The sequence below is a fragment of the Cicer arietinum genome, chromosome 7 (assembly GCF_000331145.2).
Source record: "Cicer arietinum cultivar CDC Frontier isolate Library 1 chromosome 7, Cicar.CDCFrontier_v2.0, whole genome shotgun sequence".
NCBI lineage: Eukaryota > Viridiplantae > Streptophyta > Magnoliopsida > Fabales > Fabaceae > Cicer > Cicer arietinum.
The window spans coordinates 54,409,826-54,421,179 of record NC_021166.2 but is presented as its reverse complement, the minus strand read 5'-3'; the positions used below and the strand labels follow the sequence as shown (position 1 = coordinate 54,421,179).

General features: G+C 33.8%; 1 protein-coding gene across 2 annotated transcripts; it reads right to left on the bottom strand.

The window, feature by feature from the left end:
- Nucleotides 1-2,466: 2,466 nt before the first annotated feature.
- On the bottom strand, nucleotides 2,467-10,783 carry LOC101505434 (uncharacterized). Of its 2 annotated transcripts, none has more exons than XM_004516354.4 (9): nucleotides 9,822-10,783; nucleotides 9,171-9,359; nucleotides 7,634-7,726; nucleotides 7,346-7,528; nucleotides 7,160-7,262; nucleotides 6,897-7,082; nucleotides 3,979-6,401; nucleotides 3,254-3,846; nucleotides 2,467-2,738 (listed from the first exon to the last, which is right to left on the bottom strand). In XM_004516354.4, exons 1-9 carry the CDS (start codon nucleotides 10,053-10,055, stop codon nucleotides 2,714-2,716), a joined length of 4,029 nt encoding a protein of 1,342 aa, XP_004516411.1. In that variant the 5' UTR covers nucleotides 10,056-10,783; the 3' UTR covers nucleotides 2,467-2,713. The 2 variants fall into 2 exon arrangements, with proteins under 2 accessions (XP_004516411.1, XP_004516412.1); XM_004516355.4 differs by having other exon boundaries at nucleotides 3,254-3,843.
- Between the last annotated feature and the right edge of the window lie 571 nt (nucleotides 10,784-11,354).

The following is an 11,354-nucleotide window of genomic DNA, read 5'->3' as shown; positions in this document are numbered from 1 at the left end:
AAAATTTGATATTGGAGATTGAGTAAAAGAGGGTGCCAAGGTTTCGATAGAGGGTGAGAAGTTTTTCTAGAGGTGTCACTAGAACATAATTCTAAGAATAACTCAAACTTAGTTTACAAAGATATATATAATAATCCCTTCGTCTAATTATAAACATCATTGTCATTTTCACATAATTAAGACAAATAGGTATGAATTGAATGTCTTAATGTTCTTAAAATATCTTTTGTATATAAATATGTTCCACTGACTTTTCATCTTATAAGATAAACTAGTAGTATTAAATGGTATGTTTGAACAAAATAATAATTATATCTAATTATTTAAAAGTGGACTTATATTTAAGTATAATTTTTTTCCTAAATAGAGTGTGTAGATAATAAATTTGATCTTTACTTGTTAGTGTCGGATATTTTAAAAACTTCTGAATTTAATGAACAAAAACTCTATTTTTCTTTTTTTGAAGTACTCTTTATGTTTTAAATCGGGACTAGAATAGCCTAACTCAGCTCCACTATTTTCACCCTAACCATTGTTTGGTTCATATATTTTTATATTAGAATTAATTCATTATTATAAAACCTCTTAATTTATAAATTCATTTAAACTTTACCTTTTTTATCTTTATTTAATGTAGTACTTGAATTTTGCTTGATAGTTACTTTTACTTCTAAGTGTGAGATTTATGTTTTGGTTTTTGTTTTGTTTTACTGTCTCTTAATTCTTCTCTCGTCATTATATTTGTAATATTCAAACTTTTATCTTTTGTGATGGAGAGGCATGAGAGAAGGAGAGGATCAACCAATGAACTGTCACTCATAAGAACTCAATTTATATTTTTATTTATTTATTATTAATGTATAGTTATAATTTAATTGTTGTATTTAATTTGAGGATTTGTTATTGATTTAGTTGTTTTATGTGTTTTTTGTAATTGTGAATGTATTTGAAGTATTGATTAATGTGTTGCGGTGAATTTCTTTACTAGTGATATGATCAAGTATTAAAAATTTATTATATTATTTAAGAATAAAAAAGATACATTCTTTTTATTTAGGATATGAGAATCTAACTTAATCTATTCGTGACTGGATTAGTTTAATTGGGGTTTCGTATAAAAGTTGTGAGTTAAACATTCATCTCAATAAAATTGATTAGTTTAGATATTGAATTCACTCAAAATTAATCCATGGGTAACCCTAAGACAACCACCAAATCTTATTCCACTATTTCATAATTTCTTATCATATTAAGCTCAAAGACATAAATTTATCACTTTGAAAATCTATCTTGTCATGGCATAATGTTCTTTTGGGTTGCTTTTTTTTGGTAATTCTTCTAACAATCTTTTGTACTATTCTTCATATAGTCAATCTTCATTATAGCCTGTCAAAATCACTTAAGACAAGATTATAGTACTTTTTCTATAATGGAAACTACCTATATTTTCTCTCAATCTTCGTTATAGCCTGTCAAAATCACTTAAGACAAGATTATAGTACTTTTTCTATAGTGAAAACTACCTATATTTTCTCTCTAATAAGTTTGTAAGTGTATCTTTAATCCAATCGCATGTTGTCTGATCATTTATATATTCATCTAAATATTTTACAATTTTTTTTCCTTTGGTTATGATGTACTACAACATTTTTTTATATAAGATATTATTCCAATATTTAGTAATAACTTAAGTTTAAATGTATTTTTAGTCTTTCAAATTTTTCAACGGTGCAATCTTAGACTCTTTAATTGTTTTTGAGGAATTTTGACCTCCACATCTTCCCCCCAAACTAGGCAAACCTACCAAATGCCTTTCAAGTACTCAAATTTATATATACTCGTGATCTCACTCAATTAGCCTTTTTGCACAAACAATTGAATTCTAGTTCAATCTTTCATTCATTAGAATAGACCATCAATGAGTAGATAAAATAATCTTCAGATTATTTATAAATAGTCTATAACATTGTCATATCTTTCATGTTATATAATTAGTTTTTATATCAAAAAAATAAATTAGTTTCAATATTTTATTAGTTAATAATGTTTTTGTCAACAAAATATTACAGACTACCTATAAAACATAAGAGACTAATTATTTTCCATCATTCAAAGAAAAAAGGTTTAAGACATGAGTTTTTCAAAATCGAATTATGTATAGAGCTGTTCAAAATCTCGTCCATCCAAACTTATACTTATACCATCAAATCATAAGGATCATCTCCATTTCTAAAGATGTCAATTACTATAGTTTTTAGATATATAAATAATATTTTTGGGTCACATCCAAAAAATAAAACATTAACTAGATAATTATTCAACAAAACTATAGTAATAGAGATATTCATTTCATTTAAGAAATAGAGAATCTCAACTCCGCATTTTGTTACCATCCTTTGAGGGAAGATGTGGCCATGGATGCTCTATAGCTGGAACTGATAATGAAAATGCCAGACAAAATACAAATTACATCTAACAATATTTTTTATGACAATTTCATTGATAACCTGTAACAATGTTAAAAAGTTGATCATCAAAGATATTCTGCATGTTCTAAAACAAGTAGTAACTACAACTGTAACTAAAACTGAACCTGACAAATCTGTAACAAAGTAAAATTTCTAAATTCTCAAAATCTATGCCACTTCCTACTTTGATATGAAAAACGAGGTACACATCTTCATTTCTTTCAATTGATAATCCTCCTTGCCAATTATCTGACATTAGAATCAGGACCCCTGTTAAAATATCACAAAAGCATGACATAAAAAAACAGTCCAAGTGAATAATAATAATAATAATAAATCAACATATTAGTCCTTCATATTGCATGGATTAGACAGCGTAGTCCCTCAAATTTGCATAAAATAACAATTTAGTCCCTTAAATTAAATATCAGTCAAACTTTTGTTCTATTTACCAAATTTAGCACCAAAATTTCAAAGAATTTACGTTTGTTTTGATGCATTACAAGAGGGTAGGCTTTCATTAATTTTGATGGATGTTTACTAAAGAAATATTTTGATGGAGGAACTAAATTAATTGACATTCGGTAATTTAAAGGACTAATTTGCTATTTCGTGAATTTGAAAGGATAAATTGCTCGACCCTTACAATATGTTTGAGGACCCAAATTCTAATTTACTCAATAATACAAATTAAATTTATGAAAATTCTAACCAGTGTCTTCTCAAAATGTCTTTTGAGTATATCCCCAAATTAAGGGACAATTAAAAGGAGAAAAATAAACTACCTTGAGACATGGGGTGAAGAGGGTTGATCCGGTGAAGATCGTTGAGCAGGGCCACCATGAAACCTATGCTCTTCAAGTGCTCCACCACCAGATCGACCTCCGTCATTTGGCTGCGATGGTTCATTGGCGCCTGAGAAACCCATTGGCCCCAAAGACCCGAACTCTAACTGTTCTGCCGGCGAACTGTAGCCAGCATTATGATCGTAAGGATACAACATAACAACAGATGGCATTGCTGGTCCATTTGATGATACACCACCAGGGTTCATGCCAGGTATAGAGTACATTCCATAAGCTACATTGGCGTGACTGTTCTGCGAGGAATTTCCACGGACTGGACCATTCTGATGAGAAACGAAGGAGTCGTGTCTGTGTGCATTCCATGGCCTCTCAGCACGGCTCTCATTATTTGCCAACCGTTCGGGTTTTGAGCTTGGCTTCTCAGATTGGTTGCGATTATGGCCACGACCAGTTGATCGGACCTTTGAATTCATATTCCAGTTTCCTTCTCTATCACTGTGATGGTCACTTCTATCATAGTTGTAGTTTCCTCTTCTGGTATTTGTCGAATGGCAATCACGAACAGAAACCTTCTGAAAGAAATTAAAAATTAAAATTGCCATAAATCTAGAAAAGGAAACATTTTTTATGCATGCAAGTGAGTCATAGGAAGGAGAAAGAAAACTGCACAGAAGTACAAAAGTTTTGATATAAATTTATCATACCGGATTTGGCAAGTACGTCCCAGTGCCACTTCGATACCGAGGCATATCTTCTACAAAACGTTGGTAAACGTTTGCAGGTCTATTAGAAACCGATTGGAGAGGAGGAACAGGTACTAGACGTGGCCCATAGTTCATGAGCTGAGTGATAAGATTCATGTTAGCCACAGGAGGTCTCCCAGGACCATCCCAAGGATATCGGCCCTGCAAGTAAACCGGAGGCACCATAACAGGTGAAGGATGCATCATTGGAGGATGACGCGTGTTTTGACAAAATCGTCCGTATTGCAAATTTTGCCAGTGGCTAACAAAGTCACTATTAAGAATGTCGGGCTTGTGGTCAGATGACTCAATACCCGCCCGTGTCATTGAACTTGAAGGGCTTGACACCTCAGAGTGATCATATCCGTCGGACGATTCGAAATGTAGACCAGAATCGCTGTTCTCAGCCCCTACTTCCCCATTGAAGTTGCTTGTTGATGTCTCTGAAGACTCCGTTGGAAAGTTATATAACGGAAGCATTGTAACAAAGGGTACTGGAGGACCTGTAGGATAAAAGGCAAATGGAACAACTCCGGAATTATCAATGCCTCTTTGGCGAGATCCAGGACCTAAAATCACAGGAGACATTGGTAATGGAGAATCCGATCCACTGGTCTGAGCAGCTTCATAACCAGTTATTTGATGCCTCGGAACATGCAGAGAAATACCGGTTGCAGGCTCGGTGCTTCTGTCTGATATATCAGATGTCATAGTCGACAAAGGAGTCCACTCTCTGTTTTCATCCTCTGTTCGATTAGACGAAATTTCCGAGACATTTTTACCTTTACTGTAAACTGTAGCAGCCACTGAGGGAGCGTTTTTCTTCCCCCTTTTTTCCCTTGTTGATTTTGAGGATTTGGCTGACGATCCATCCCATGAGCTTTCAGAAGAGCTCTTACTTCTGAAGGAGCTTGAAGGTGGTGCACTCGGTAACTCAGAATTTGCTATTCTATCATCAAAATAAACGTCATTCCTCCGGCCATCTTGATAATGAAAATTATCAATATGCTCTTCTCTTGTTGACCCTCGATTTTCTTTAGTAAGCTTCTGGTGAGTTCTGGCAGAACTACTAGAGCTGCCTGCCCGAGAAGATGGGGCAAAGTTATAACTACCTGAAGTTGATTGCTGTTTATCATCTGGAAGCATTTCGAAATTTCCATTATCTGATTCAACACCACTAGCAGGACTTCTCTCCTGCTCATGCCAGAAATCATTATCAGCTTCTGCTAGATTCATTTCAACAGGACTGAAATTCTCATTACCAGTTTCAACTAAATCCTGAGGATTTGAGGCCAATCCGTAGCCAGGAAAATATGGAGCCAAGTGTGAAGGAACTAAACCTTGAGGAAATTGCATACTTCCACCCCAAGGAGCCTCAAGGAAGGGAATGTTACCCATATTTCTTTGGCCATATCCCATTGATGCAAGAATGGAAGGCGGAAATGGGAACGGTAGGTGACCAGGAGGTAAATTCATCGGAACATGAGCCTGACCACCGAAACCTTGAGCGGTGGGAGATGTTGTCATCATATTCAAAAGGTCTTGCTCCTCCTGATGCATCATCTGCATTCCACTTGCTCCGGCACCAGATGCAAACTCTTCACCCATCACACCTGTTTCATCATGATTACTGATAGATTCAGCAGCACTGCCGACAACTTGACGAGATGAGTGCCTACCAGACATCTCATCATTTCTTGCAGCTACATCTGGTTCAAAGTTCTTTCTACGACCATTCTCCAACTTTGCGAAGGAATTCTGGCCTTTAATGCTTTCTGTTGTTCTTGTACGCCTTCCTTGGGAAGGAATTTCGCCGTACGAGTCGGTCAACTCAGGGCTTGAACGTGTCCTGGCAAATAGAAACCTTCCGTGAAGGTCACTCGCTGGGTTATCAGCTTTCACATTTCTCAGACTTTTATCAACGTAAGTACCTTGAGTAGAATTAGTTTCCTTACGAACTTGATCAATGTTCCTTGAATTATTTTGGTTTACATTACTCTTTTGACTTTGAGTACGGGAAAATGTAGAAACATCACCATTTTTAGGCGAGTTTTCAGATGATACATTACTATGCAGGGAAAGACCACTATGTGAAAAATGTTCCTTTTCCCTTTCGACACGAGAATCGCGGTTGGAGGTATTATCAGTTTTATGGTTATTGTTCTGGAGATTCTCAGAACTCTGTGATTGGTCATGACTAGATAACCTCACACGCCATAGGTCATCGCTTGGAACATCAGGTCGTTGACCACTTCCGTGCCTGTCCCAAGTGTTCAAAAAGAACTGATTGACTTCAAGAAACAACTCTTCCTTTGGACAATCAAGTAATCTAGCCAACTTTTTAGCACCAAATGCAAAGGCACTGCGTATCCTGAAAAAGTTACCTGGTTCACAAGTTTCATAAATGCAAAATTAGCAAAATAAATTAAGGGAAGCTAATAACCTACTAATAATCTAATCTAATATAACATAAATACAAGCTTAGCTGTAGCAGGGTTCATAAAATTTGACGTACACTCATCATTTGTTTAATTAAATGAACATATTGAAGGTTCATCTTTTTTTTTATTTTGAAATGACAAACTGGTACCAAAAATATTGGAAACTACTAAGACGCTAGCATCAATCTTCCATACTATCCTGATTTTTATATTGCTAATTGACAAAAATAAAAATTTATGAGAATGGCTACAAAAATGTGGTTAAAAGTACATGACCATATTCATATTGAAGTTTAAACAACTGCTATAATTGTCACAAAACAATAGCAGCAGGGACATGTCCATATAAAATGAATTCCGTTCAAATTATCAATCCGACAAATAGTGATATAGATGAATAAAATAAGCAAAATTAATTTGATTTTGAGGTCAACACACCTTTGCTGACACTGCGACCAAGGTTATTGTTAACGCGCAAAGGATCAATGACATTGAAATGCTTGGAAACAAAGGGTTGCCCCTGATTTTCTTGACCGCCAGGGAAAACAGCATAAACTGAGCTACAGGCATCAAGAAATAATTTGCTGAGCAGTAGATCTCCTGCATCTTTTCGAGGAGGTTCAGCTGTGGAAATCAGAAAACGTTAGAATGCATACTTCAATTCATTATAGAATACAACTCTTCAATCACAATGTAATTACCTGTCACATCTGGGAGCGAATTAATTGGTACTGGACCCCATAGACTCACGCAGAAATTATCCCAGTCAAACTTACTAAAGAACTCCAAGAATCGATACAAAACCTACGTAAGCACAGACAGTGAGTGGCATGTCAAACCAATAGTTGAAAACACTAAATTAAAGAAAGTGGCGTCATGCCTGCTACCTCAAGTGGTCCAGCAAAGGTATTGTTGAAAACATGAAATATGTAAAGAACCAATGTTTCTAATGCATAAGTTGAGATAAGTCCATGATGAGCACCAAGTATACGGCTCTCATAGTAACACCAAGCTTTTATCAGTATAATGCTACGCTTGAATAAATGATTTTGGTTAATCAGATTATCAACCTACAGCAGCAAATTCAATTTCTTGTAAATCCAAGTAAAAGAAGTATCAAGGTCAATCTTCAAAGAAAATGATATAGAGGTAGGTTCCGGAATACAACAAATTACCTCCTCAAGAAAACAAAGGGTGCACAACCCTCCAAGCTGGTTAAATGAAATGTCTACTACAATATTCTCAACAAGACATTTTATAATCTTCACCTGCATATATGGACGGAAATCATATGAATATTAATTATACAGGTGAATTAGCAAGAACTATAACTGTAAACAGCTAGTGCATCAAGTCATCAACACAAGATTTTATGCCTTCTAAATGCATAATCATATTTAACGAATGAATTTAAAAATAAAATATGAAATCAACAACTAATTGCAGAAAATGTGTTTCTCAAGCTAGCAAGTGTTTAACTAGTATTAGTTCTTTCACCACAGTGATACAACTTAAAATTGCGCTGCTGCTTCACTATAATCTATAAACATATTAATCCGGCATACTATAACCTCAAGCTTCTACAACATCTGGCATAGCCACTTGAAAAATAATATGATTAGGTAAATAATTGACATCTAGATCCACTCCTTACACTCTCATAATAAAACGATTTTTCATCAGAGCAACATATCACAATACCACTTCATGCATAATCTATCATTTTAATGTAAAAAAACGGGGCTAATGTTCGATGACCTTAAGCTTACAAAACAAATAACAATCTAAAACAACCACCTAATAGTAGTCGTTTCATCTCTCAAATAAAGCAGTGCTCTAGTGATATGAGATAGTAGGCATCATTAGTGCATATGATAAATGTAGATGTGCTAATATGGATATTAGTTGAATAATCTTCAAGGTTAAATTACATACACATTAAGCATATGCATCAATGACACCCACATATCACATAGGTCAATACATGAGGAGAAAGCAAGCAGAACAGAAAGAATGATTACCATTGATATTATTTGAAGCTCAATAAAATCATATAGAACTCTCACTCTATGTTGACAACTACAAAATTACTCCCTTATTTATATTTGATGTAAAAGTAGTTTCCTCATTAAATTATGGACTAAGTACATCACATATACAATGAAGCACATGTTTGTGTACGCACAAACCAACATAATGAAAGGAAGCAAAAACAATAAATTCATCATGTACTACATGAGTTTTAGCATTGAAGTGGAGCCAAAATCCCACATCTCACAGTTTTGGCTCCCCTCCATTGGGCATTTGGAGGGAAGAGAAAAAGGATTAAAGATATTGTTATATCACCTAACATGTTATTTATCATAAAAATATAAAATAAGGGTATATTAGTAAATTAGTTTTGTTTTCCCTCCACTCTCCTCCCCTTGCAAACCATACACGGAGAGGGTTCCCTTCCATTTATTAAAATCCCTTCTCAGCACTACCCTACTCTTCACGGTTTGAAACTTTCATCCTTACTGAAAGAATCAATACCAAGCATAAACTTGAGAGTTGAGAACATTCCAAACTTAAGCACAGCAACAACAGCACTGAGATCGCAGCCAAATTGAGAAAGCGACTAATATTAATGAATTCTGTGATTGGTCAACAATGTAAGAACAGAGACAGAGTTCAACAATTTCAAAGATACTGCCTTATTAGAGAACATACTTCAGCCTGGATGTACTGAACCTCCTTGACATGAAACTCAGCATTCTCATTCTTCTCCTCATTCTCCAGCATGTCACGGACCTGATGTGCCCATGTTTCCTTCAAAGTTTGATTCTTACTGAATGCTGTTAAGTCAATATCTCCATCAGGCAAATAAGTTTTTAGGGGAACCGACCCAAAGGTGAACACCTGCAAACCAAAATAACATTTACACAATAATGTCAAAGTAAAATTGAAAAATAACATCATCAATCTTGCTGATGACTCTTCTGGATAAAATAAACAACAAAACAATATCCTATCAATCATTGAATGGAACTGACAAGATACAAAATTATTCATTACTTGGAAGAACATAAATGTCACTACCAAATCACATCATATATGCAACTTATAACAAAAAATTAGGATTTCTGACTTAGCACAACTCCATTTCAAGATTTATAACAGCATAATAATAGTGTTACTATGTGCTAAAAAGTAACTTCATTCAACAATGATATTGTGATTTATCATAACAAGTTAACAACCTTCAATAATTACAGTATCATAGCACAATCATAAGCTAATTTTTAAGCATTACTAAACTAACTAATAAAAAGTTATCATTCTCAAGGAAGAAATAATCCACAATCACCACTTATCACCCACCTGACAAGGGAAACACTTCATGATCAGCCTTTGGACATAGTCAGCAACTGCATTTCGTCGCTCCTCGGAGGGGGAATTAGGCTGAATGCAGGCAATCAGCTCTGCAGTTCTTTGTTCAGCCTTCAACCACCGCTCCGAGTCAAGCACCTGTATCACAGATGCAGCTTCATTTGGCAATAAGCCATTTGGCAATAGCCCACTTTGTGGCTGTGCCCACTCTTCATGTTCTCCCATACAAGCCTTAACCTAAGTAAAACCTACCAACCCAAACCCAAAACACCACCACCACCACCACCACAACTTCAATAACCAATGTTGATATTGAAACCAACTAAAACATCACACACACAAAAAAACTTGCAGAAGTTTAACTTCCCTTCAAATTCTTGAAGGGGAAAACATTAGTAGTTCACACAATACAAATTTATTCACCCTATGCAAATAAAAAAACAAAAAGTTTCAACTTAACCAATTCTAGGTTATATCAAAAAACAACAAAAACACATAGAACACAACAATTTAAGAGCGCCAAACAACTACAAAAAAACGAATCCCCAAAAAAAAATCAGATTTTTTTTTTGCAAAACAAACAAAAAAAAACCCAAATGAATTAAAACAACAAGAGAAAATTAAAAAAAAAAAAATAAAGTTGCTTAGTTAAAACAAGAAAAAGAGTTCAGATGATGATTATTAAAACCCTAACGAACAAGGGTTGATTCCCAACACAGTTGGAGAGTGAAAGGGGGAAATCAAAAACGAAGTGAGGGAAGAGAGAAATGTGAAAAAGAGATTAAGGGCATTTAATATGAAGGGTGAAGAAAAATGGGTTTCGATCAAAAACGGGTCTTGGTATGGATATAGAGAGGAAAAGGGTTCTTCAAAACGAAATATGCAAAATGAATATTAGGGATTGAAGAATGGGGGTTCGGCGTTTGAGAGGAGTGTTGTGTTGTTGTGTTTTCTTTTCTTTTTTTTAATTAAAGTTTTTTTGTATTTGGTACTAATCTATTTTATTAATAATTAATAAAATTTTGGTAAAATTGAATTGAGATGGAAATGGAGAAGAAATTGAAAATAAAATAGAATCAGTAATAATAAATACCATTTTAGTTTATTTATATATATTGAGAAACATAAATAAATAAAAGAATAATAATAATAGTTATTATATCAAATTATTTTTATTAGATATGGGTCAAATTATTTTTATTAGTGATCAATGTGTTTAGGGTTTGACAATTATAAATGTAAAATAAAATACAATATTTTGAAAATTTGTATACATAGTATTAATTAAATAATATAACTCAAAAAACTAATTATCTTACCTTAAAAAAACTGAAAATAATATTACCTTAAGATATTTTTTTACTAAAATGATATATTCAATGTATGGTAAAAAAAACATTATTTTTTCATAAATATCTAACTGATATTATATATTTTAGAAATGTGCATTTTATATTATTTATTTATATACTTAAAAACTATAATAATTTTTATTTTTCATTTCTTTTGAGAGATAAAGAGGTT